The 26,826-nt window shown below is 47.1% G+C and overlaps 1 protein-coding gene across 2 annotated transcripts in view; it reads right to left on the bottom strand.

The window, feature by feature from the left end:
• LOC128705400 (nephrin) overlaps positions 1–26,826 on the bottom strand; it is a 505,892-nt gene that overhangs the window by 83,527 nt on the left and 395,539 nt on the right. For both annotated transcript variants that reach the window (XM_070100632.1, XM_070100633.1), the window contains one exon: positions 20,581–20,740. In XM_070100632.1, the coding sequence (XP_069956733.1) occupies positions 20,581–20,740 (160 nt within the window). The remainder of the gene's footprint in view (positions 1–20,580; positions 20,741–26,826) is intronic.

Below are 26,826 nucleotides of genomic sequence, written 5' to 3'. Positions count from 1 at the left end.
AGGAGGAGAGGAGCATCCCTGAGGAGGTTAATACTGCAGGAGGAGATGAGCATCCCTGAGGAGGTTAATACTGCAGGAGATGACCATCCCTGAGGAGGTTAATACTGCAGGAGGAGAGGAGCATCCCTGAGGAGGTTAATACTGGAGGAGGAGAGGAGCATCCCTGAGGAGGTTAATACTGGAGGAGGAGAGGAGCATCCCTGAGGAGGTTAATACTGGAGGAGGAGAGGAGCATCCCTGAGGAGGTTAATACTGGAGGAGGAGAGGAGCATCCCTGAGGAGGTTAATACTGGAGGAGGAGAGGAGCATCCCTGAGGAGGTTAATACTGCAGGAGGAGAGGAGCATCCCTGAGGAGGTTAATACTGGAGGAGGAGAGGAGCATCCCTGAGGAGGTTAATACTGCAGGAGATGAGCATCACTGAGGAGGTTAATACTGCAGGAGGAGAGGAGCATCCCTGAGGAGGTTAATACTGCAGGAGATGAGCATCACTGAGGAGGTTAATACTGCAGGAGGAGAGGAGCATCCCTGAGGAGGTTAATACTGCAGGAGGAGATGAGCATCCCTGAGGAGGTTAATACTGGAGGAGGAGAGGAGCATCCCTGAGGAGGTTAATACTGCAGTGAGATGAGCATCACTGAGGAGGTTAATACTGCAGGAGGAGAGGAGCATCCCTGAGGAGGTTAATACTGCAGGAGAGGAGCATCACTGAGGAGGTTAATACTGCAGGAGGAGAGGAGCATCCCTGAGGAGGTTAATACTGGAGGAGGAGAGGAGCATCCCTGAGGAGGTTAATACTGGAGGAGGAGAGGAGCATCACTGAGGAGGTTAATACTGCAGGAGGGGAGGAGCATCCCTGAGGAGGTTAATACTGGAGGAGGAGAGGAGCATCACTGAGGAGGTTAATACTACAGGAGGAGAGGAGCATCCGTGAGGAGGTTAATACTGCAGGAGAGGAGCATCCCTGAGGAGGTTAATACTGCAGGAGGAGAGGAGCATCCCTGAGGAGGTTAATACTGGAGGAGGAGAGGAGCATCCCTGAGGAGGTTAATACTGGAGGAGGAGATGAGCATCCCTGAGGAGGTTAATACTGAAGGAGGAGAGGAGCATCCCTGAGGAGGTTAATACTGGAGGAGGAGAGGAGCATCCCTGAGGAGGTTAATACTGAAGGAGGAGAGGAGCATCCCTGAGGAGGTTAATACTGAAGGAGGAGAGGAGCATCCCTGAGGAGGTTAATACTGGAGGAGGAGAGGAGCATCCCTGAGGAGGTTAATACTGAAGGAGGAGAGGAGCATCCCTGAGGAGGTTAATACTGGAGGAGGAGAGGAGCATCCCTGAGGAGGTTAATACTGGAGGAGGAGATGAGCATCCTTGAGGAGGTTAATACTGAAGGAGGAGAGGAGCATCCCTGAGGAGGTTAATACTGGAGGAGGAGAGGAGCATCCCTGAGGAGGTTAATACTGAAGGAGGAGAGGAGCATCCCTGAGGAGGTTAATACTGAAGGAGGAGAGGAGCATCCCTGAGGAGGTTAATACTGGAGGAGGAGAGGAGCATCCCTGAGGAGGTTAATACTGGAGGAGGAGAGGAGCATCCCTGAGGAGGTTAATACTGGAGGAGGAGATGAGCATCCCTGAGGAGGTTAATACTGGAGGAGGAGAGGAGCATCCCTGAGGAGGTTAATACTGGAGGAGATGAGCATCCCTGAGGAGGTTAATACTGAAGGAGGAGAGGAGCATCCCTGAGGAGGTTAATACTGGAGGAGGAGAGGAGCATCCCTGAGGAGGTTAATACTGAAGGAGGAGAGGAGCATCCCTGAGGAGGTTAATACTGAAGGAGGAGAGGAGCATCCCTGAGGAGGTTAATACTGGAGGAGGAGAGGAGCATCCCTGAGGAGGTTAATACTGAAGGAGGAGAGGAGCATCCCTGAGGAGGTTAATACTGGAGGAGGAGAGGAGCATCCCTGAGGAGGTTAATACTGGAGGAGGAGAGGAGCATCTCTGAGGAGGTTAATACTGGAGGAGGAGATGAGCATCCCTGAGGAGGTTAATACTGGAGGAGGAGAGGAGCATCCCTGAGGAGGTTAATACTGGAGGAGGAGAGGAGCATCCCTGAGGAGGTTAATACTGGAGGAGGAGAGGAGCATCCCAGAGGAGGTTAATACTGGAGGAGGAGAGGAGCATCCCTGAGGAGGTTAATACTGGAGGAGGAGAGGAGCATCCCTGAGGAGGTTAATACTGGAGGAGGAGACGAGCATCCCTGAGGAGGTTAATACTGGAGGAGGAGAGGAGCATCCCTGAGGAGGTTAATACTGGAGGAGGAGAGGAGCATCCCTGAGGAGGTTAATACTGGAGGAGGAGAGGAGCATCCCTGAGGAGGTTAATACTGGAGGAGGAGAGGAGCATCCCTGAGGAGGTTAATACTGAAGGAGGAGAGGAGCATCCCTGAGGAGGTTAATACTGCAGGAGGAGAGGAGCATCCCTGAGGAGGTTAATACTGGAGGAGGAGAGGAGCATCCCTGAGGAGGTTAATACTGGAGGAGATGAGCATCCCTGAGGAGGTTAATACTGGAGGAGGAGATGAGCATCCCTGAGGAGGTTAATACTGGAGGAGGAGAGGAGCATCCCTGAGGAGGTTAATACTGGAGGAGGAGAGGAGCATCCCTGAGGAGGTTAATACTGGAGGAGGAGAGGAGCATCCCTGAGGAGGTTAATACTGGAGGAGGAGAGGAGCATCCCTGAGGAGGTTAATACTGGAGGAGGAGAGGAGCATCCCTGAGGAGGTTAATACTGCAGGAGGAGAGGAGGATCCCTGAGGAGGTTAATACTGGAGGAGGAGAGGAGCATCCCTGAGGAGGTTAATACTGGAGGAGATGAGCATCCCTGAGGAGGTTAATACTGGAGGAGGAGATGAGCATCCCTGAGGAGGTTAATACTGCAGGAGGAGAGGAGCATCCCTGAGGAGGTTAATACTGGAGGAGGAGATGAGCATCCCTGAGGAGGTTAATACTGGAGGAGGAGAGGAGCATCCCTGAGGAGGTTAATACTGGAGGAGGAGAGGAGCATCCCTGAGGAGGTTAATACTGGAGGAGGAGATGAGCATCCCTGAGGAGGTTAATACTGGAGGAGGAGATGAGCATCCCTGAGGAGGTTAATACTGGAGGAGAGGAGCATCCCTGAGGAGGTTAATACTGGAGGAGGAGATAAGCATCCCTGAGGAGGTTAATACTGGAGGAGGAGAGGAGCATCCCTGAGGAGGTTAATACTGGAGGAGGAGAGGAGCATCCCTGAGGAGGTTAATACTGGAGGAGATGAGCATCCCTGAGGAGGTTAATACTGGAGGAGGAGATGAGCATCCCTGAGGAGGTTAATACTGGAGGAGGAGAGGAGCATCCCTGAGGAGGTTAATACTGGAGGAGGAGATGAGCATCCCTGAGGAGGTTAATACTGGAGGAGGAGAGGAGCATCCCTGAGGAGGTTAATACTGGAGGAGGAGATGAGCATCCCTGAGGAGGTTAATACTGGAGGAGAGGAGCATCCCTGAGGAGGTTAATACTGGAGGAGGAGATGAGCATCCATGAGGCGGTTAATACTGGAGGAAGAGAGGAGCATCCCTGAGGAGGTTAATACTAGAGGACGAGAGGAGCATCTCTGAGGAGGTTAATACTGGAGGAGGAGATGAGCATCCCTGAGGATGTTAATACTGGAGGAGGAGAGGAGCATCCCTGAGGAGGTTAATACTGGAGGAGGAGAGGAGCATCCCTGAGGAGGTTAATACTGGAGGAGATGAGCATCCCTGAGGAGGTTAATACTGGAGGAGGAGAGGAGCATCCCTGAGGAGGTTAATACTGGAGGAGGAGAGGAGCATCCCTGAGTAGGTTAATACTGGAGGAGGAGATGAGCATCCCTGAGGAGGTTAATACTGGAGGAGGAGAGGAGCATCCCTGAGGAGGTTAATACTGGAGGAGATGAGCATCCCTGAGGAGGTTAATACTGGAGGAGGAGAGGAGCATCCCTGAGGAGGTTAATACTGCAGGAGGAGAGGAGCATCCCTGAGGAGGTTAATACTGGAGGAGGAGCATCCCTGAGGAGGTTAATACTGGAGGAGGAGAGGAGCATCCCTGAGGAGGTTAATACTGCAGGAGGAGAGGAGCATCCCTGAGGAGGTTAATACTGCAGGAGGAGAGGAGCATCCCTGAGGAGGTTAATACTGGAGGAGGAGAGGAGCATCCCTGAGGAGGTTAATACTGCAGGAGGAGATGAGCATCCCTGAGGAGGTTAATACTGCAGGAGATGAGCATCCCTGAGGAGGTTAATACTGGAGGAGGAGAGGAGCATCCCTGAGGAGGTTAATACTGGAGGAGGAGAGGAGCATCCCTGAGGAGGTTAATACTGGAGGAGGAGAGGAGCATCCCTGAGGAGGTTAATACTGCACGAGGAGAGGAGCATCCCTGAGGCGGTTAATACTGCAGGAGGAGAGGAGCATCCCTGAGGAGGTTAATACTGGAGGAGGAGAGGAGCATCCCTGAGGAGGTTAATACTGCAGGAGATGAGCATCCCTGAGGAGGTTAATACTGCAGGAGGAGATGAGCATCCCTGAGGAGGTTAATACTGGAGGAGGAGATGAGCATCCCTGAGGAGGTTTATACTGGAGGAGAGGAGCATCCCTGAGGAGGTTAATACTGCAGGAGGAGAGGAGCATCCCTGAGGAGGTTAATACTGCAGGAGGAGAGGAGCATCCCTGAGGAGGTTAATACTGCAGGAGGAGAGGAGTATCCCTGAGGAGGTTAATACTGCAGGAGGAGAGGAGCATCCCTGAGGAGGTTAATACTGCAGGAGGAGAGGAGCATCCCTGAGGAGGTTAATACTGCAGGAGATGAGCATCCCTGAGGAGGTTAATACTGGAGGAGATGAGCATCCCTGAGGAGGTTAATACTGGAGGAGGAGAGGAGCATCCCTGAGGAGGTTAATACTGGAGATGAGCATCCCTGAGGAGGTTAATACTGGAGGAGGAGAGGAGCATCCCTGAGGAGGTTAATACTGCAGGAGGAGAGGAGCATCCCTGAGGAGGTTAATACTGCAGGAGGAGAGGAGCATCCCTGAGGAGGTTAATACTGCAGGAGGAGAGGAGCATCCCTGAGGAGGTTAATACTGCAGGAGGAGAGGAGCATCCCTGAGGAGGTTAATACTGCAGGAGGAGAGGAGCATCCCTGAGGAGGTTAATACTGCAGGAGGAGAGGAGCATCCCTGAGGAGGTTAATACTGGAGGAGGAGAGGAGCATCCCTGAGGAGGTTAATACTGCAGGAGGAGATGAGCATCCCTGAGGAGGTTAATACTGCAGGAGATGAGCATCCCTGAGGAGGTTAATACTGCAGGAGGAGAGGAGCATCCCTGAGGAGGTTAATACTGGAGGAGGAGAGGAGCATCCCTGAGGAGGTTAATACTGGAGGAGGAGAGGAGCATCCCTGAGGAGGTTAATACTGGAGGAGGAGAGGAGCATCCCTGAGGAGGTTAATACTGGAGGAGGAGAGGAGCATCCCTGAGGAGGTTAATACTGGAGGAGGAGAGGAGCATCCCTGAGGAGGTTAATACTGCAGGAGGAGAGGAGCATCCCTGAGGAGGTTAATACTGGAGGAGGAGAGGAGCATCCCTGAGGAGGTTAATACTGCAGGAGATGAGCATCACTGAGGAGGTTAATACTGCAGGAGGAGAGGAGCATCCCTGAGGAGGTTAATACTGCAGGAGATGAGCATCACTGAGGAGGTTAATACTGCAGGAGGAGAGGAGCATCCCTGAGGAGGTTAATACTGCAGGAGGAGATGAGCATCCCTGAGGAGGTTAATACTGGAGGAGGAGAGGAGCATCCCTGAGGAGGTTAATACTGCAGGAGATGAGCATCACTGAGGAGGTTAATACTGCAGGAGGAGAGGAGCATCCCTGAGGAGGTTAATACTGCAGGAGAGGAGCATCACTGAGGAGGTTAATACTGCAGGAGGAGAGGAGCATCCCTGAGGAGGTTAATACTGGAGGAGGAGAGGAGCATCCCTGAGGAGGTTAATACTGGAGGAGGAGAGGAGCATCACTGAGGAGGTTAATACTGCAGGAGGAGAGGAGCATCCCTGAGGAGGTTAATACTGGAGGAGGAGAGGAGCATCACTGAGGAGGTTAATACTGCAGGAGGAGAGGAGCATCCCTGAGGAGGTTAATACTGCAGGAGAGGAGCATCCCTGAGGAGGAGGAGTGCCTCCGGCAAATTTCCGCGCGCGCTCACCGAAATATCGGAAAAATATGGATAGTGAGTTATATATACTGAAAAATAGCTCAACTCTTTGGCAACACAATGGTACCAGAATGAATGTTCTACGACGTTTCTACAAGAAATTACAGTCATTTATATGAGGTAAGGTGACGGTGATATTGGTAGCGAGTCTGCTCACAGCCCATATATATTTTGGAAATTTTTCCTTGTTTTTTATCGCTTTTTCTTGCATTATACTTTCTAATATAATAACTGAGTACTTGGCATCATAAAACTGAAGGCGGAGCTTATCCCTAGATTGAGCAACAGTCATTAATCATATCATAATGCGCGGAAGGGTTGCCGCGCCAGGAGAAATCACTTCATTATTACGCTTATATCAGCTTATATATCAACTCTACAGCTTATTTATCTATCAGAATTGTTCTAATATGATATAATAAACACTCTAAATAACATACAAACATGTTATATACTCTAGACTGAAAAAAATAGACCATAATATGGCGAAAGATTATCGGGAATATTTCGATAAATATTGAGTTACTGCTCTCCATGTCGTCTCCGTGTCGTATTCTTTGGTCTCTGAGTAAGAGAAAACGGTGTTTTGAAGAGGATAACTGCACTAGAACATCAGTTTACTAAGAAATACACCCAAACAAACGCGATTTTCGCGAAAAAAAACTTTTTTTTTTGAGACGGTGGGCCGGCCGGCGTTCTAGGCCTATATCTCGGAAGTAACTTATTCCTCTACAGTTGCTATTTCTGCATTTATTACTTAATTAAATGGAATAATATTCACAGAAATTGTAGAATAATGGTTTCTCTAATTTTGTTAAAGGTAATTTTGGAAATATTCAAATACTTTCGGAGTTATGTGGGAGTAAAGGGCAGATTTTTTGCAGTATTCCAGGAACTAAAAAAAAATTTTTTTTTTTTATATAAAGATACGTTATTTAGAGAAAAGGCGTTGCCTAAAATTAGTTTAAGCATTGCTCTCTCGGCACCAAGTGTCCAAACAACCTTACGATGTCCCATATAGGAATGATTTTTGAGACAAGGACATTTTTCAGAAAATCAGTCTTTTTCAGTCTTTTCTCAGTTGTCGTTTGAGGTATATTTTTGATAAATATTTTCAAGAATGAGTGAAAACACTTTGTCTTGTGCACCAAAACTGGAGGAAATCGGACGGTAAACAAAAAAGCTACATTTTTTTGCCGGAGGCACTCCTTATTAATACTGCAGGAGGAGAGGAGCATCCCTGAGGAGGTTAATACTGGAGGAGGAGAGGAGCATCCCTGAGGAGGTTAATACTGGAGGAGGAGATGAGCATCCCTGAGGAGGTTAATACTGAAGGAGGAGAGGAGCATCCCTGAGGAGGTTAATACTGGAGGAGGAGAGGAGCATCCCTGAGGAGGTTAATACTGAAGGAGGAGAGGAGCATCCCTGAGGAGGTTAATACTGAAGGAGGAGAGGAGCATCCCTGAGGAGGTTAATACTGGAGGAGGAGAGGAGCATCCCTGAGGAGGTTAATACTGAAGGAGGAGAAGAGCATCCCTGAGGAGGTTAATACTGGAGGAGGAGAGGAGCATCCCTGAGGAGGTTAATACTGGAGGAGGAGATGAGCATCCTTGAGGAGGTTAATACTGAAGGAGGAGAGGAGCATCCCTGAGGAGGTTAATACTGGAGGAGGAGAGGAGCATCCCTGAGGAGGTTAATACTGAAGGAGGAGAGGAGCATCCCTGAGGAGGTTAATACTGAAGGAGGAGAGGAGCATCCCAGAGGAGGTTAATACTGGAGGAGGAGAGGAGCATCCCTGAGGAGGTTAATACTGGAGGAGGAGAGGAGCATCCCTGAGGAGGTTAATACTGGAGGAGATGAGCATCCCTGAGGAGGTTAATACTGGAGGAGGAGAGGAGCATCCCTGAGGAGGTTAATACTGGAGGAGGAGATGAGCATCCCTGAGGAGGTTAATACTGAAGGAGGAGAGGAGCATCCCTGAGGAGGTTAATACTGGAGGAGGAGAGGAGCATCCCAGAGGAGGTTAATACTGAAGGAGGAGAGGAGCATCCCTGAGGAGGTTAATACTGAAGGAGGAGAGGAGCATCCCTGAGGAGGTTAATACTGGAGGAGGAGAGGAGCATCCCTGAGGAGGTTAATACTGAAGGAGGAGAGGAGCATCCCTGAGGAGGTTAATACTGGAGGAGGAGAGGAGCATCCCTGAGGAGGTTAATACTGGAGGAGGAGAGGAGCATCCCTGAGGAGGTTAATACTTTAGGAGGAGATGAGCATCCCTGAGGAGGTTAATACTGGAGGAGGAGAGGAGCATCCCTGAGGAGGTTAATACTGGAGGAGGAGAGGAGCATCCCTGAGGAGGTTAATACTGGAGGAGGAGAGGAGCATCCCAGAGGAGGTTAATACTGGAGGAGAGGAGCATCCCTGAGGAGGTTAATACTGGAGGAGGAGAGGAGCATCCCTGAGGAGGTTAATACTGGAGGAGGAGACGAGCATCCCTGAGGAGGTTAATACTGGAGGAGGAGAGGAGCATCCCTGAGGAGGTTAATACTGGAGGAGGAGAGGAGCATCCCTGAGGAGGTTAATACTGGAGGAGGAGAGGAGCATCCCTGAGGAGGTTAATACTGGAGGAGGAGAGGAGCATCCCTGAGGAGGTTAATACTGAAGGAGGAGAGGAGCATCCCTGAGGAGGTTAATACTGCAGGAGGAGAGGAGCATCCCTGAGGAGGTTAATACTGGAGGAGGAGAGGAGCATCCCTGAGGAGGTTAATACTGGAGGAGGAGATGAGCATCCCTGAGGAGGTTAATACTGGAGGAGGAGATGAGCATCCCTGAGGAGGTTAATACTGGAGGAGGAGAGGAGCATCCCTGAGGAGGTTAATACTGGAGGAGGAGAGGAGCATCCCTGAGGAGGTTAATACTGGAGGAGGAGAGGAGCATCCCTGAGGAGGTTAATACTGGAGGAGAGGAGCATCCCTGAGGAGGTTAATACTGGAGGAGGAGAGGAGCATCCCTGAGGAGGTTAATACTGGAGGAGAGGAGCATCCCTGAGGAGGTTAATACTGCAGGAGGAGAGGAGCATCCCTGAGGAGGTTAATACTGGAGGAGGAGAGGAGCATCCCTGAGGAGGTTAATACTGGAGGAGATGAGCATCCCTGAGGAGGTTAATACTGGAGGAGGAGATGAGCATCCCTGAGGAGGTTAATACTGCAGGAGGAGAGGAGCATCCCTGAGGAGGTTAATACTGGAGGAGAGGAGCATCCCTGAGGAGGTTAATACTGGAGGAGGAGATGAGCATCCCTGAGGAGGTTAATACTGGAGGAGGAGAGGAGCATCCCTGAGGAGGTTAATACTGGAGGAGATGAGCATCCCTGAGGAGGTTAATACTGGAGGAGGAGAGGAGCATCCCTGAGGAGGTTAATACTGGAGGAGGAGATGAGCATCCTTGAGGAGGTTAATACTGGAGGAGAGGAGCATCCCTGAGGAGGTTAATACTGGAGGAGGAGATGAGCATCCATGAGGCGGTTAATACTGGAGGAAGAGAGGAGCATCCCTGAGGAGGTTAATACTAGAGGACGAGAGGAGCATCCCTGAGGAGGTTAATACTGGAGGAGGAGATGAGCATCCCTGAGGATGTTAATACTGGAGGAGGAGAGGAGCATCCCTGAGGAGGTTAATACTGGAGGAGGAGAGGAGCATCCCTGAGGAGGTTAATACTGGAGGAGGAGATGAGCATCCCTGAGGAGGTTAATACTGGAGGAGGAGAGGAGCATCCCTGAGGAGGTTAATACTGGAGGAGGAGAGGAGCATCCCTGAGTAGGTTAATACTGGAGGAGGAGATGAGCATCCCTGAGGAGGTTAATACTGGAGGAGAGGAGCATCCCTGAGGAGGTTAATACTGGAGGAAGAGATGAGCATCCCTGAGGAGGTTAATACTGGAGGAGGAGAGGAGCATCCCTGAGGAGGTTAATACTGCAGGAGGAGAGGAGCATCCCTGAGGAGGTTAATACTGGAGGAGGAGCATCCCTGAGGAGGTTAATACTGGAGGAGGAGAGGAGCATCCCTGAGGAGGTTAATACTGCAGGAGGAGAGGAGCATCCCTGAGGAGGTTAATACTGCAGGAGGAGAGGAGCATCCCTGAGGAGGTTAATACTGGAGGAGGAGAGGAGCATCCCTGAGGAGGTTAATACTGCAGGAGGAGATGAGCATCCCTGAGGAGGTTAATACTGCAGGAGGAGATGAGCATCCCTGAGGAGGTTAATACTGGAGGAGGAGAGGAGCATCCCTGAGGAGGTTAATACTGGAGGAGGAGAGGAGCATCCCTGAGGAGGTTAATACTGCACGAGGAGAGGAGCATCCCTGAGGCGGTTAATACTGCAGGAGGAGAGGAGCATCCCTGAGGAGGTTAATACTGGAGGAGGAGAGGAGCATCCCTGAGGAGGTTAATACTGCAGGAGAGGAGCATCCCTGAGGAGGTTAATACTGCAGGAGGAGATGAGCATCCCTGAGGAGGTTAATACTGGAGGAGGAGATGAGCATCCCTGAGGAGGTTAATACTGGAGGAGGAGAGGAGCATCCCTGAGGAGGTTAATACTGCAGGAGGAGAGGAGCATCCCTGAGGAGGTTAATACTGGAGGAGGAGAGGAGCATCCCTGAGGAGGTTAATACTGGAGGAGGACAGGAGCATCCCTGAGGAGGTTAATACTGGAGGAGGAGAGGAGCATCCCTGAGGAGGTTAATACTGGAGGAGATGAGCATCCCTGAGGAGGTTAATACTGGAGGAGGAGAGGAGCATCCCTGAGGAGGTTAATACTGCACGAGGAGAGGAGCATCCCTGAGGCGGTTAATACTGCAGGAGGAGAGGAGCATCCCTGAGGAGGTTAATACTGGAGGAGGAGAGGAGCATCCCTGAGGAGGTTAATACTGCAGGAGAGGAGCATCCCTGAGGAGGTTAATACTGCAGGAGGAGATGAGCATCCCTGAGGAGGTTAATACTGGAGGAGGAGATGAGCATCCCTGAGGAGGTTAATACTGGAGGAGGAGAGGAGCATCCCTGAGGAGGTTAATACTGCAGGAGGAGAGGAGCATCCCTGAGGAGGTTAATACTGGAGGAGGAGAGGAGCATCCCTGAGGAGGTTAATACTGGAGGAGGACAGGAGCATCCCTGAGGAGGTTAATACTGGAGGAGGAGAGGAGCATCCCTGAGGAGGTTAATACTGGAGGAGGAGAGGAGCATCCCTGAGGAGGTTAATACTGGAGGAGATGAGCATCCCTGAGGAGGTTAATACTGGAGGAGGAGATGAGCATCCCTGAGGAGGTTAATACTGCAGGAGGAGAGGAGCATCCCTGAGGAGGTTAATACTGGAGGAGATGAGCATCCCTGAGGAGGTTAATACTGGAGGAGGAGAGGAGCATCCCTGAGGAGGTTAATACTGCAGGAGGAGAGGAGCATCCCTGAGGAGGTTAATACTGCAGGAGGAGAGGAGCATCCCTGAGGAGGTTAATACTGCAGGAGATGAGCATCCCTGAGGAGGTTAATACTGCAGGAGGAGATGAGCATCCCTGAGGAGGTTAATACTGGAGGAGGAGAGGAGCATCCCTGAGGAGGTTAATACTGGAGGAGGAGAGGAGCATCCCTGAGGAGGTTAATACTGGAGGAGGAGAGGAGCATCCCTGAGGAGGTTAATACTGCAGGAGGAGAGGAGCATCCCTGAGGAGGTTAATACTGCAAGAGGAGAGGAGCATCCCTGAGGAGGTTAATACTGGAGGAGGAGAGGAGCATCCCTGAGGAGGTTAATACTGCAGGAGGAGAGGAGCATCCCTGAGGAGGTTAATACTGCAGGAGGAGATGAGCATCCCTGAGGAGGTTAATACTGCAGGAGGAGAGGAGCATCCCTGAGGAGGTTAATACTGCAGGAGGAGAGGAGCATCCCTGAGGAGGTTAATACTGCAGGAGGAGAGGAGCATCCCTGAGGAGGTTAATACTGCAGGAGGAGAGGAGTATCCCTGAGGAGGTTAATACTGCAGGAGGAGAGGAGCATCCCTGAGGAGGTTAATACTGCAGGAGGAGAGGAGCATCCCTGAGGAGGTTAATACTGCAGGAGGAGATGAGCATCCCTGAGGAGGTTAATACTGGAGGAGATGAGCATCCCTGAGGAGGTTAATACTGGAGGAGATGAGCATCCCTGAGGAGGTTAATACTGGAGGAGATGAGCATCCCTGAGGAGGTTAATACTGGAGGAGGAGAGGAGCATCCCTGAGGAGGTTAATACTGCAGGAGGAGAGGAGCATCCCTGAGGAGGTTAATACTGCAGGAGGAGAGGAGCATCCCTGAGGAGGTTAATACTGCAGGAGGAGAGGAGCATCCCTGAGGAGGTTAATACTGCAGGAGGAGAGGAGCATCCCTGAGGAGGTTAATACTGCAGGAGGAGAGGAGCATCCCTGAGGAGGTTAATACTGGAGGAGGAGAGGAGCATCCCTGAGGAGGTTAATACTGCAGGAGGAGATGAGCATCCCTGAGGAGGTTAATACTGCAGGAGATGAGCATCCCTGAGGAGGTTAATACTGCAGGAGGAGAGGAGCATCCCTGAGGAGGTTAATACTGGAGGAGGAGAGGAGCATCCCTGAGGAGGTTAATACTGGAGGAGGAGATGAGCATCCCTGAGGAGGTTAATACTGCAGGAGGAGATGAGCATCCCTGAGGAGGTTAATACTGGAGGAGGAGATGAGCATCCCTGAGGAGGTTAATACTGCAGGAGGAGAGGAGCATCCCTGAGGAGGTTAATACTGCAGGAGGAGAGGAGCATTCCTGAGGAGGTTAATACTGCAGGAGATGAGCATCCCTGAGGAGGTTAATACTGGAGGAGGAGATGAGCATCCCTGAGGTGGTTAATACTGGAGGAGGAGAGGAGCATCCCTGAGGAGGTTAATACTGGAGGAGGAGAGGAGCATCCCTGAGGAGGTTAATACTGCAAGAGGAGATGAGCATCCCTGAGGAGGTTAATACTGCAGGAGGAGATGAATATCCCTGAGGAGGTTAATACTGGAGGAGGAGAGGAGCATCCCTGAAGAGGTTAATACTGGAGGAGGAGAGGAGCATCCCTGAGGAGGTTAATACTGGAGGAGGAGATGAGCATCCCTGAGGTGGTTAATACTGGAGGAGGAGAGGAGCATCCCTGAGGAGGTTAATACTGGAGGAGGAGAGGAGCATCCCTGAGGAGGTTAATACTGCAAGAGGAGAGGAGCATCCCTGAGGAGGTTAATACTGCAGGAGGAGAGGAGCATCCCTGAGGAGGTTAATACTGCAAGAGGAGAGGAGCATCCCTGAGGAGGTTAATACTGCAGGAGATGAGCATCCCTGAGGAGGTTAATACTGCAGGAGGAGAGGAGCATCCCTGAGGAGGTTAATACTGGAGGAGGAGAGGAGCATCCCTGAGGAGGTTAATACTGGAGGAGGAGAGGAGCATCCCTGAGGAGGTTAATACTGCAGGAGGAGATGAGCATCCCTGAGGAGGTTAATACTGGAGGAGATGAGCATCCCTGAGGAGGTTAATACTGCAGGAGGAGAGGAGCATCCCTGAGGAGGTTAATACTGCAGGAGGAGAGGAGCATCCCTGAGGAGGTTAATACTGCAGGAGGAGATGAGCATCCCTGAGGAGGTTAATACTGGAGGAGGAGATGAGCATCCCTGAGGTGGTTAATACTGGAGGAGGAGAGGAGCATCCCTGAGGAGGTTAATACTGGAGGAGGAGAGGAGCATCCCTGAGGAGGTTAATACTGCAAGAGGAGATGAGCATCCCTGAGGAGGTTAATACTGCAGGAGGAGATGAATATCCCTGAGGAGGTTAATACTGGAGGAGGAAAGGAGCATCCCTGAAGAGGTTAATACTGGAGGAGGAGAGGAGCATCCCTGAGGAGGTTAATACTGGAGGAGGAGATGAGCATCCCTGAGGTGGTTAATACTGGAGGAGGAGAGGAGCATCCCTGAGGAGGTTAATACTGGAGGAGGAGAGGAGCATCCCTGAGGAGGTTAATACTGCAAGAGGAGAGGAGCATCCCTGAGGAGGTTAATACTGCAGGAGGAGAGGAGCATCCCTGAGGAGGTTAATACTGCAAGAGGAGAGGAGCATCCCTGAGGAGGTTAATACTGGAGGAGGAGAGGAGCATCCCTGAGGAGGTTAATACTGCAGGAGGAGAGGAGCATCCCTGAGGAGGTTAATACTGCAGGAGGAGATGAGCATCCCTGAGGAGGTTAATACTGGAGGAGGAGATGAGCATCCCTGAGGAGGTTAATACTGCAGGAGGAGAGGAGCATCCCTGAGGAGGTTAATACTGCAGGAGGAGAGGAGCATCCCTGAGGAGGTTAATACTGCAGGAGGAGAGGAGTATCCCTGAGGAGGTTAATACTGCAGGAGGAGAGGAGCATCCCTGAGGAGGTTAATACTGCAGGAGGAGAGGAGCATCCCTGAGGAGGTTAATACTGCAGGAGGAGATGAGCATCCCTGAGGAGGTTAATACTGGAGGAGATGAGCATCCCTGAGGAGGTTAATACTGGAGGAGGAGAGGAGCATCCCTGAGGAGGTTAATACTGGAGGAGATGAGCATCCCTGAGGAGGTTAATACTGGAGGAGGAGAGGAGCATCCCTGAGGAGGTTAATACTGCAGGAGGAGAGGAGCATCCCTGAGGAGGTTAATACTGCAGGAGGAGAGGAGCATCCCTGAGGAGGTTAATACTGCAGGAGGAGAGGAGCATCCCTGAGGAGGTTAATACTGCAGGAGGAGAGGAGCATCCCTGAGGAGGTTAATACTGCAGGAGGAGAGGAGCATCCCTGAGGAGGTTAATACTGCAGGAGGAGAGGAGCATCCCTGAGGAGGTTAATACTGGAGGAGGAGAGGAGCATCCCTGAGGAGGTTAATACTGCAGGAGGAGATGAGCATCCCTGAGGAGGTTAATACTGCAGGAGATGAGCATCCCTGAGGAGGTTAATACTGCAGGAGGAGAGGAGCATCCCTGAGGAGGTTAATACTGGAGGAGGAGAGGAGCATCCCTGAGGAGGTTAATACTGGAGGAGGAGAGGAGCATCCCTGAGGAGGTTAATACTGCAGGAGGAGATGAGCATCCCTGAGGAGGTTAATACTGGAGGAGGAGATGAGCATCCCTGAGGAGGTTAATACTGCAGGAGGAGAGGAGCATCCCTGAGGAGGTTAATACTGCAGGAGGAGAGGAGCATCCCTGAGGAGGTTAATACTGCAGGAGGAGATGAGCATCCCTGAGGAGGTTAATACTGGAGGAGGAGATGAGCATCCCTGAGGTGGTTAATACTGGAGGAGGAGAGGAGCATCCCTGAGGAGGTTAATACTGGAGGAGGAGAGGAGCATCCCTGAGGAGGTTAATACTGCAAGAGGAGATGAGCATCCCTGAGGAGGTTAATACTGCAGGAGGAGATGAATATCCCTGAGGAGGTTAATACTGGAGGAGGAGAGGAGCATCCCTGAAGAGGTTAATACTGGAGGAGGAGAGGAGCATCCCTGAGGAGGTTAATACTGGAGGAGGAGATGAGCATCCATGAGGAGGTTAATACTGCAGGAGATGAGCATCCCTGGGGAGGTTAATACTGCAGGAGATGAGCATCCCTGAGGAGGTTAATACTGGAGAAGGAGATGAGCATCCCTGAGGAGGTTAATACTGGAGGAGGAGATGAGCATCCCTGAGGAGGTTAATACTGCAGGAGGAGATGAGCATCCCTGAGGAGGTTAATACTGCAGGAGGAGATGAGCATCCCTGAGGAGGTTAATACTGCAGGAGGAGATGAGCATCCCTGAGGAGGTTAATACTGGAGGAGGAGATGAGCATCCCTGAGGAGGTTAATACTGCAGGAGGAGATGAGCATCCCTGAGGAGGTTAATACTGGAGGAGGAGAGGAGCATCCCTGAAGAGGTTAATACTGGAGGAGAGGAGCATCCCTGAGGAGGTTAATACTGGAGGAGGAGATGAGCATCCATGAGGAGGTTAATACTGGAGGAGATGAGCATCCCTGAGGAGGTTAATACTGGAGGAGGAGATGAGCATCCCTGAGGAGGTTAATACTGGAGGAGATGAGCATCCCTGAGGAGGTTAATACTGGAGGAGGAGATGAGCATCCCTGAGGAGGTTAATACTGGAGGAGGAGATGAGCATCCCTGAGGAGGTTAATACTGGAGGAGGAGATGAGCATCCCTGACGCAGAGCGTCGTGTTGACGGGAAATATTTCTCTAGTGTTTTAAAATATAATTTAATACAGTCATTCTGGACACCACAAATACTGGAGACAATTTTAACTAATTTGTAACTGTGGGGTTTGGTTAAACCAAGCTTGTATTATTATAAACCAATGATTGTTTTGTTAAACCAAGCTTGTACTATTATAAACCAATGATTGTTAAACCAAGCTTGTACTATTATAAACCAATGATTTGTTAAACCAAGCTTGTACTATTATAAACCAATGATTGTTTTGTTAAACCAAGCTTGTATTATTATAAACCAATGATTTGTTAAACCAAGCTTGTACTATTATAAACCAATGATTTTTTTTAAACCAAGCTTGTACTATTATAAACCAATGATTGTTTTGTTAAACCAAGCTTGTACTATTATAAACCAACGATTTGGTAAACCAAGATTGTACTACTATAAACCAATGATTTGGTAAACCAAGCTTGTACTATTATAAAGCAATGATTTGTTAAACCAAGCTTGCACTATTACAAACCAATGATTCGTTAAACCAAGCTTGTACCATTATAAACCAATGATTTGTTAAACCAAGCTTGCACTATTATAAGCCAATGATTTGTTAAACCAAGCTTGTACTATTATAAACCAATGATTGTTTTGTTAAACCAAGCTTGTACTATTATAAACCAACGATTTGGTAAACCAAGCTTGTACCATTATAAACCAATGATTTGTTAAACCAAGCTTGCACTATTATAAGCCAATGATTTGTTAAACCAAGCTTGTACTATTATAAACCAATGATTGTTTTGTTAAACCCAGACCGACATAATGAGATTAGTCACGAGGGAGCATTCACCAAAGTCAACTTCAATAACAAAAACAAAGTGGGACCAAGTAAACCAAGTCCTAACCGATATAAGCTGGGAAGATATACTAAGCAACACAGACCCCAACTTATGCCTAGAACAGATTAACTCGGTGGCACTCGATGTATGCACAAGGCTTATTCCTCTAAGAAAAAGGAGGAGTAGATGTAAAATAGAAAGAGACAGGCGCTCCCTTTACAGGCGACGGAAAAGAATAATAGAGCGGCTAAAAGAGGCCAATATATCTGAAATGCGTAGTGAGTCACTGGTCAGAGAAATAGCAAACATCGAACTTAAGCTAAAGGAATCTTATAGGAGTCAGGAATCGCGGGAAGAACTAAAAGCCATAAATGAAATCGAAAGAAACCCAAAGTATTTCTTTTCCTATGCCAAATCAAAGTCGAGAACAACGTCCAGTATTGGGCCCTTACTTAAACAAGATGGGTCCTACACAGATGACAGCAAGGAAATGAGTGAGCTACTCAAGTTCCAATATGACTCAATTTTTAGCGAGCCGCTAACCAGAGTCGAAGATCAAAATGAATTTTTTATGAGAGCCACAGAATTTGGTTAACACAAGCCTATCTGATGTTATCCTGACGCCAAATGACTTCGAACAGGCGATAAATGACATGCCCATGCACTCTGCCCCAGGGCCAGACTCATGGAACTCCGTCTTCATCAAGAACTGCAACGAGCTTTTACCATCCTATGGAGAGGGAGCATGGACACGGGGGTCGTCCCACAGTTACTAAAAACAACAGACATAGCCCCACTCCACAAAGGGGGCAGCAAAGTAATAGCAAAGAACTACAGACCGATAGCACTAACATACCATATCATAATCTTTGAAAGGGTCCTAAGAAGCAAGATCACCACCCATCTAGAAATCCATCAGTTACACAACCCAGGGCAACATGGGTTTAGAACAGGTCGCTCCTGTCTGTCTCAACTATTGGATCACTACGACAAGGTCCTAGATGCACTAGAAGACAAAAAGAATGCAGATGTAATATATACAGACTTTGCAAAAGCCTTCGACAAGTGTGACCATGGCGTAATAGCACACAAAATGCGTGCTAAAGGAATAACAGGAAAAGTTGGTAGATGGATCTATAATTTCCTCACAAACAGAACACAAAGAGTAGTAGTCAACAGAGTAAAGTCCGAGGCAGCTAAGGTGAAAAGCTCTGTTCCACAAGGCACAGTACTCGCTCCCATCTTGTTTCTCATCCTCATATCTGACATAGACAAGGATGTCAGCCACAGCACCGTGTCTTCCTTTGCAGATGACACCCAAATCTGCATGACAGTGTATTCCATTGCAGACACTGCAAGGCTCCAGGCGGACATCAACCAAATCTTTCAGTGGGCTGCAGAAAACAATATGAAGTTCAACGATGAGAAATTTCAATTACTCAGATATGGTAAACACGAGGAAATTAAATCTTCAGAGTACAAAACAAATTCTGGCCACAAAATAGAGCGAAACACCAACGTCAAAGACCAGGGAGTGATCATGTCGGAGGATCTCACCTTCAAGGACCATAACATTGCATCAATCGCATCTGCTAGAATAATGACAGGATGGATAATGATAACCTTCAAAACTAGGGAGGCCAAGCCCATGATGACACTTCAGGTCGCTTGCTCTATCTAGGCTGGAATATTGCTGCACACTAACAGCACCTTTCAAGGCAGGTGAAATTGCTGACCTAGAAAATGTAGAGAACCTTCACGGCGCGCATAACGGAGATAAAACACCTCAATTACTGGGAGCGCTTGAGGTTCCTGAACCTGTATTCCCTGGAACGCAGGAGGGAGAGTTCATGATTATATACACCTGGAAAATCCTAGAGGGACTAGTACCGAACTTGCACACGAAAATCACTCACTACGAAAGCAAAAGACTTGTACTATTATAAACCAATGATTTTATTAAACCAAGCTTGTACTATTATAAACCAATGATTGTTTTGTTAAACCAAGCTTGTACTATTATAAACCAATGATTTTGTTAAACCAAGCTTGTACTATTATAAACCAATGATTGTTTTGTTAAACCAAGCTTGTACTATTATAAACCAATGATTTTGTTAAACCAAGCTTGTACTATTATAAACCAATGATTGTTTTGTTAAACCAAGCATGTACTATTATAAACCAATTATTTTTTTTGTTAAACCAAGCTTGTACTATTATAAACCAATAATTTTTTTGTTAAACCAAGCTTGTACTATTATAAACCAATGATTTGGTTAAACCAAGCTTGTACTATTATAAATCAAAGATTTTGTTAAACCAAGCTTGTACTATTATAAACCAATGATTTTTTTGTTAAACCAAGCTTGTACTATTATAAACCAAGGATTGTTTTGTTAAACCAAGCTTGTACTATTATAAACCAATGATTTTGTTAAACCAAGCTTGTACTATTATAAACCAAGCGAGTGTTGCATCAACCAAAGAAAAAAGAAAAGTTTATAATTATAACCTTAATTTTTAAAGGGGAGGTAAGCCGCTGTTGGTGGTCACGTGACCGCCACCCGAGTCACGTGACCGCCACCCGAGTCACGTGACCGCCACCCGAGTCACGTGACCGCCACCCGAGTCAGCAAACATTTGTCCTGCTTCCTGACAAATCTCAAGGAAATTCACTTTCAACATTCCAATAATATATATATATATATATATATATATATATATATATATATATATATATATATATATATATATATATATATATATATATAAACATGAATATTTCCAAAGTTAAATGAAGGTGTTTAATTAGTGTTGGGTGAATCATTAAAAATTTGCTTAACACATTGGCTGAAAAATATAAACATATCTGACAAAAATTAAGAAAACAACGCAACTGTTTTTAAGGTAATTTATTTTTCTTTCTGCCTGGTGCCTCAAGACACTGACTGATAAAGCCACTCATGCAGACAGAACACACACATGAGAGGGAATGTGAATTGTCAAGATGCTACCTAGATAGCACTTCTGTTTTTCAGTGTTGGAAGGAAAGAAAACGTCGAGGTAAAGTCAATACTCTGTTGTGAGAGTAGGTATGGCAAGGCTGAGCAAGTTAGCAGTCAGTAATGCTAGTAATGTAATAGGAAGGATCAGGAGCTGAACATTAAACACAGCAAACACAAGTATCACCGAGTTTATATTATAAATGGGAGACACACAAAAAACAGTCTTGGTTCACTTACACTGGACTTTAAGAAAGACAGCATTGCTCTGGCCGTCTCCCTCGATGTTAGAAGCAACACAAGTGTACAGACCAGAGTGTTGACGACGTATTCGTTGTATCACAAGACTCTGGTTGCTGACGATAACCCCCACTGACACGTTGTGTTGCACCTGCACTCCCTGCAACACCAGCAACACACACAACAAGCAAATAATGGTTATTTGGATTAATTTATATTGTACATTAAATGTCAATTATTGAAATGGAAAAGCTTGTAGAGATAAGAGGAAGGAAAGATGAAGAAAAACAAGATGGAAGAGAATAAGAAGAAAATAGAAGAGAGAATGGATGACATCGAAAAAGTAAGGATTTAGCTGAAAAATATTAAGAAGTATTTCCGTGGAATTGCAAGTTCTTGATCAGATAATAACTGCAACTTTATCTAAACTTTCTCAATAATACGTAACTCAGTGAAGTTTGGGAAAACTGTCTTGATCACAATGATTTCAAGAAGATAGATTCTTTAGACAGATCTCACGAGATCGTAATGATGCGATTGTAAACAAACCAGGGAACTGATGACTGGTGTGAGTTACAACACTCGCCTACCATGGATGACTGGTGGTGTGAGTTACAACACTCACCTGTCATGGATGACTGGTGTGAGTTACAACACTCGCCTGCCATGGATGACTGGTGTAAGTTACAACACTCGCCTGCCATGGATGACTGGTGTGAGTTACAACACTCGCCTACCATGGATGAGTGGAGTTACAACACTCGCCTGCCATGGATGACTGGTGTGAGTTACAACACTCGCCTACCATGGATGAGTGGAGTTACAACACTCGCCTGCCATGGATGACTGGTGTGAGTTACAACACTCGCCTGCCATGGATGACTGGTGTGAGTTACAACACTCGCCTGCCATGGATGACTGGTGTGAGTTACAACACTCGCCTGCCATGGATGACTGGTGTGAGTTACAACACTCGCCTACCATGGATGAGTGGAGTTACAACACTCGCCTGCCATGGATGACTGGTGTGAGTTACAACACTCGCCTACCATGGATGAGTGGAGTTACAACACTCGCCTGCCATGGATGACTGGTGTGAGTTACAACACTCGCCTGCCATGGATGACTGGTGTGAGTTACAACACTCGCCTACCATGGATGACTGGTGTGAGTTACAACACTCACCTACCATGGATGACTGGTGTGAGTTACAACACTCACCTGCCGTGGATGACTGGCGTGAGTTACAACACTCACCTACCATGGATGACTGATGTGAGTTACAACACTCACCTACCATGGATGACTGGTGTGAGTTACAACACTCACCTGCCATGGATGACTGGTGAGAGTTACAACACTCACCTGTCATGGATGACTGGTGTGAGTTACAACACTCACCTACCATGGATGACTGGTGTAAGTTACAACACTCACCTGCCATGGATGACTGGTGAGAGTTACAACACTCACCTGCCATGGATGACTGGTGAGAGTTACAACACTCACCTACCATGGATGAATGGTGTGAGTTACAACACTCACCTGCCATGGATGACTGGTGAGAGTTACAACACTCACCTGCCATGGATGACTGGTGAGAGTTACAACACTCACCTACCATGGATGAATGGTGTGAGTTACAACACTCACCTACCATGGATGACTGGTGTGAGTTACAACACTCACCTACCATGGATGACTGGTGTGAGTTACAACACTCACCTGCCATGGATGACTGGTGAGAGTTACAACACTCACCTACCATGGATGACTGGTGAGAGTTACAACACTCACCTACCATGGATGACTGGTGTGAGTTACAACACTCACCTACCATGGATGACTGGTGTGAGTTACAACACTCACCTACCATGGATGACTGGTGTGAGTTACAACACTCACCTACCATGGATGACTGGTGTGAGTTACAACACTCACCTACCATGGATGACTGGTGTGAGTTACAACACTCACCTGCCATGGGTTCAAGTAGTTCTTGTTTCCTGAATTCTTTAACCAATATGTTCCAAAAACGCGATTCTAAAAGCTTAGAGATCTCCAGGTAATACTAGAAAGTACTGCCCTTCTAGCATCCAGCCTGTTACTGGGTTTTCGTAACAAGCAGTCAGTATCCTGGTCCAAGTATCCATTAGAATTCAATAAGAATTAATAGTGCTTCAGGATTACAACTGGTAGGCTACTAACTAGATAAATTAAAATTTAATAAATTTATTAATTAGGTTGTCTAGGCGTATATCAAATTAAACCAATATCAACAAAATAATAATAATCACTTCTCTCGTGTACAGCATTATTGTGCTGAAAGCACATATCACATTTATAATTCTTAAGTACCGTCTGGTACATTAACATTTAATAAGATATTACATATATGTACAATTAAGTTTGTGTATGTGTGTAAGTGCTCTAAGAAGTTCGCTATGTCTCACGACTCGACTAGACTTTAACAAGTGACTGACAAAGTCCTCACATAAACTAACTTCTTGACCAACTGGAAACCAGAACAGTCTGCTTGAATAATAAAAAGAATGCTAAGCCCAATAGCAATATAACAAGCAACAGCGACACCGAATCAGGAACAAGGGATAATATAACGACACTAAGTAGGGACCATCAGCAGATCCTCAAGTCACAAAACTCCCATACTACTGAATCTAAGTTCAGCATAAGAAAATCCCCGACTGTGATAATACACAGATACCAGTACAAGTTAGGTCAGAAGCTACAGCTCAGGACCTGAGTTGCTCAGAGTGTCTAAGAGAGAGACACCCTCAGTACAACGTCGAAAATCACTAAGTCTATACAATGTTCTGTGAACAGTCTCACAGAACCTACAACAATAATGAGACAGAGACGATCTTCCAACAAGAGCCAATAAGGGAGAGTTAGGCACTTGTCAGGAATACGGCCAACCACCAAGAGAGTCTAGACCAGACTGAATACTTCAGGCGAGGTGTGATCATCTCCCCTCAATCACGTGATAGCTCCGTGGACAGTTGCTGCCCAACAACAACGAGAAGCCGGCAGAGTAACGAGCAATGAGCGATAATTACAGTAGTTAGACAATCAAGACTTGATCTATGAGCACATAATATATGAAGGTAACATCCTCCCTAACAACATAACTAAGTTAAATAATAATATAAAACAATATATTTACGATTTAGCTATTATCGCAAATATAAGCAATATAAAATTATATGAAAAGGTAATATACATTATATACATATACATAATATATATCATATACATTGTAACCCATTCAGGGGTTGCAACACAATATTTTAGCATAGCTATGAAAAACACCTCAAATAAATGCCTGAGCGTTTAGTTATCCACAACTTTACAGATGACTATATAGTAGGAACACTGAAGACTGAGGGTGGTGATAGCAGTGATGTACAACCCTCCAATAAATAACAAGAGACCAAGACAAGAATATGTCGAAAACAACAAAGCAATAGTGATTACACTAGCTGAGGTGGCCAGAAGGGCCCATATGGGCAGGGCAACACTACTTATCACAGAGGACTTAATCCACACCGGAGAACCTGGATCCACTTGCAGGACCAGAAACGTGGAGGACTAAAGTGCTGGAGGCAGTACTAGAAAATATTATGCACCAACATGTAGGGCCACAACCAGAAAGAGACAACATGAACCAGGAAGGCTGGACCTCATATTCACACAGTGATTATGACAGAATAATACACTTGCAAGGCCACTCAACGCTGGTGACTACATGGTTCAAAGTTTCGATTACCTTGTAGAAATAAATGTGCAGAGAAAAACAGCCTTGAAGGAGGTGAGAAACAAAGCTTCAAAAATGGGACTACACATGCATGAGACACTTCTTCAGTGGCGTACAGTGGAAAAGAGAATTAGAATAAAAGACGGTGAATGATATGATGGAACAAGTAACACAATGTGCAGGGAGGCAGAGAAGTTCATACTCAGGAACAAAAGAAGTAATGCGAAGACCAGAATGAGCCCATGGTTCATCCGGAGGTACACAGAGGCGAAACTTAAATATACTAGATCGTGGAAAAAATATAGAAGGAAAAGAATTCGGGAAAGCAAGGAGTTGAGCCGAAGAGCCAAAAAGAATATTCACGGATGAAAAGAGAGGCTTAAAGAGAGCTTAACAATGTCTTAGCACCGAAAACTAAATATGACCCTAAGTGTTATAGAGCCACATCAGGAGGCAAACAACTGTAAAGACCCAGGTAATGAGACTGAAGAAGGAAGGGAGCTCTTAAGGAATAACCAGGAAATCTATGAGAAGCCTAGCAAAAAATTTAGGGAAACAGGAAGGCTATGAGTGCACCAGTAAGCACTTGACAGTACATGCAACATGGGAAGAGACGAAGAAGCTATTGTGCGAGCTAGACACCTCGAAGTCAATTGGACCAGATACTATCTCTCTGTGGGTCCTGAGAGAGGGATCAGAGGCACTGGGTGTACCACTAGCATTAATCTTCAAAACGTCAATAGACAGGGCAACTACCAGACGTGTGGAAGATCACAGAATTAGTCCCAATTTATAAGAAAGGGGACAGACAGGCAGCGTTAAGCTACAGACCAGGGTCACTGACATACACAGTATTTAAGATTATGGAGAAGATTATCAGAAAAAAGTGTTGGAGCACCTAGAGAGGAATAATGGGTTTATACACGACAACCGGCACGGCTTTAGATACGATAAATCCTGTCTCACGAGGTAACAAATAATATGAGAGAAATGGATAGATTGCATTTTGTGGGACTGTAGGAAGGCTTTTGACACAGTACCACACAAGCTACTGGTGAAAAAGGCATAGAAGTAGGTAAGAATAATGTGGAAGGTACTACAGTGGAAAGTAACAACGAAGGACTGGCCGTGAAGAGGTGTTGGAGCGGGTACATGTAACGAGTGGAGTTCCACAAGGATCTTCACTAGAACTGGTACTATTTCTTGTATACACGAATGACTGAAGAGATAGAGTCCGAGATAATCCTGTTCGCAGACGATGTATCATGATACTAATAAGGAGATTACAAGCAGACGTGGACCAGGAAAAATTGCAAATAGACAGGCTGGTAGGTAAGACACATAGGCAACAGTTAGGCAACTTTATTCCGAAACGTTTCGCCTACACAGTAGGCTTCTTCAGTCGAATACAGAAAGTAGGCAGGGGCAGTAAAGATGTGAAGACGATGTAATCAGTCCATCACCCTTGAAGTGATTACATCGTCTTCACATCTCTACTGTTCCTGCCTACTTTCTGTATTCGACTGAAGAAGCCTACTGTGTAGGCGAAACGGTTCGGAATAAAGTTGCCTAACTGTTGCCTATGTGTCTTACCTACCAACCTGTCAGTATTGTATACCATTTTGATGTTGATCTTGTCAGACACTGCAACACATGGCATCTTGGTACAGAAAACACCTTGGACAACCTTTTCAAGTGAGAATTGTTGGATCTGAGAGGGACCTGACCTCTCAGTGGCTACATTCTCACTACTACTACTCTGCACCTCTCCTTCCGACAGTATTTAAGTCTCCGCACTGTCGCTTGATCTTCAGATAGTTCCTGACTATGGAACTGAACTTCTCCAGGCTGAGGGACTGACAACCTCAAATTCTACGACTTCAAGGGTGATGGACTGATTACATCGTCTTCACATCTCTACTGTTCCTGCCTACTTTCTGTACTCGACTGAAGAAGCCTACTGTGTAGGCGAAACGTTTCGGAATAAAGTTGCCTAACTGTTGCCTATGTGTCTTACCTACCAACCTGTCGGTATTGTATACCATTTTGATGTTCATTGACAGGCTGCAGATCTGGTTATGAAGTTATGAAGTTTGTGGAAAGGCAAAGAAGGCCGCAGATAGAGTACAGGCAAAGGATGCAACCTTCACTCAAGAAGGACCCCAGGATGAGTATCTTACCGAGGATATCCCTTGAGACGCACATCAGCCAAACTACTGCTGCACCAAATATGTGTATCTGGAAAATCTAAGTCTAGTTTTGAGAAATCTAAGTAAGGAGTCATTCACGACACTGTACACGGTGTACTTCAGGCACATGTTGCAGTATGCAGGTGAGAGTTCCAGTATGGAACCCACACCTGCGGAAGCAGATGAACCACCATGATGACTGCTACTTTTGTATGACTAAAGTAGCTGGATTCAACAAGACTAAAGATCGCATAATATACCCAAATGTACTCCTTCAGCAAT

Source organism: Cherax quadricarinatus, chromosome 73, assembly GCF_038502225.1.
Source record: "Cherax quadricarinatus isolate ZL_2023a chromosome 73, ASM3850222v1, whole genome shotgun sequence".
Lineage (NCBI taxonomy): Eukaryota > Metazoa > Arthropoda > Malacostraca > Decapoda > Parastacidae > Cherax > Cherax quadricarinatus.
Note: the sequence above shows the minus strand (reverse complement) of the source record. Positions and strands in the feature narration are given on the sequence as shown.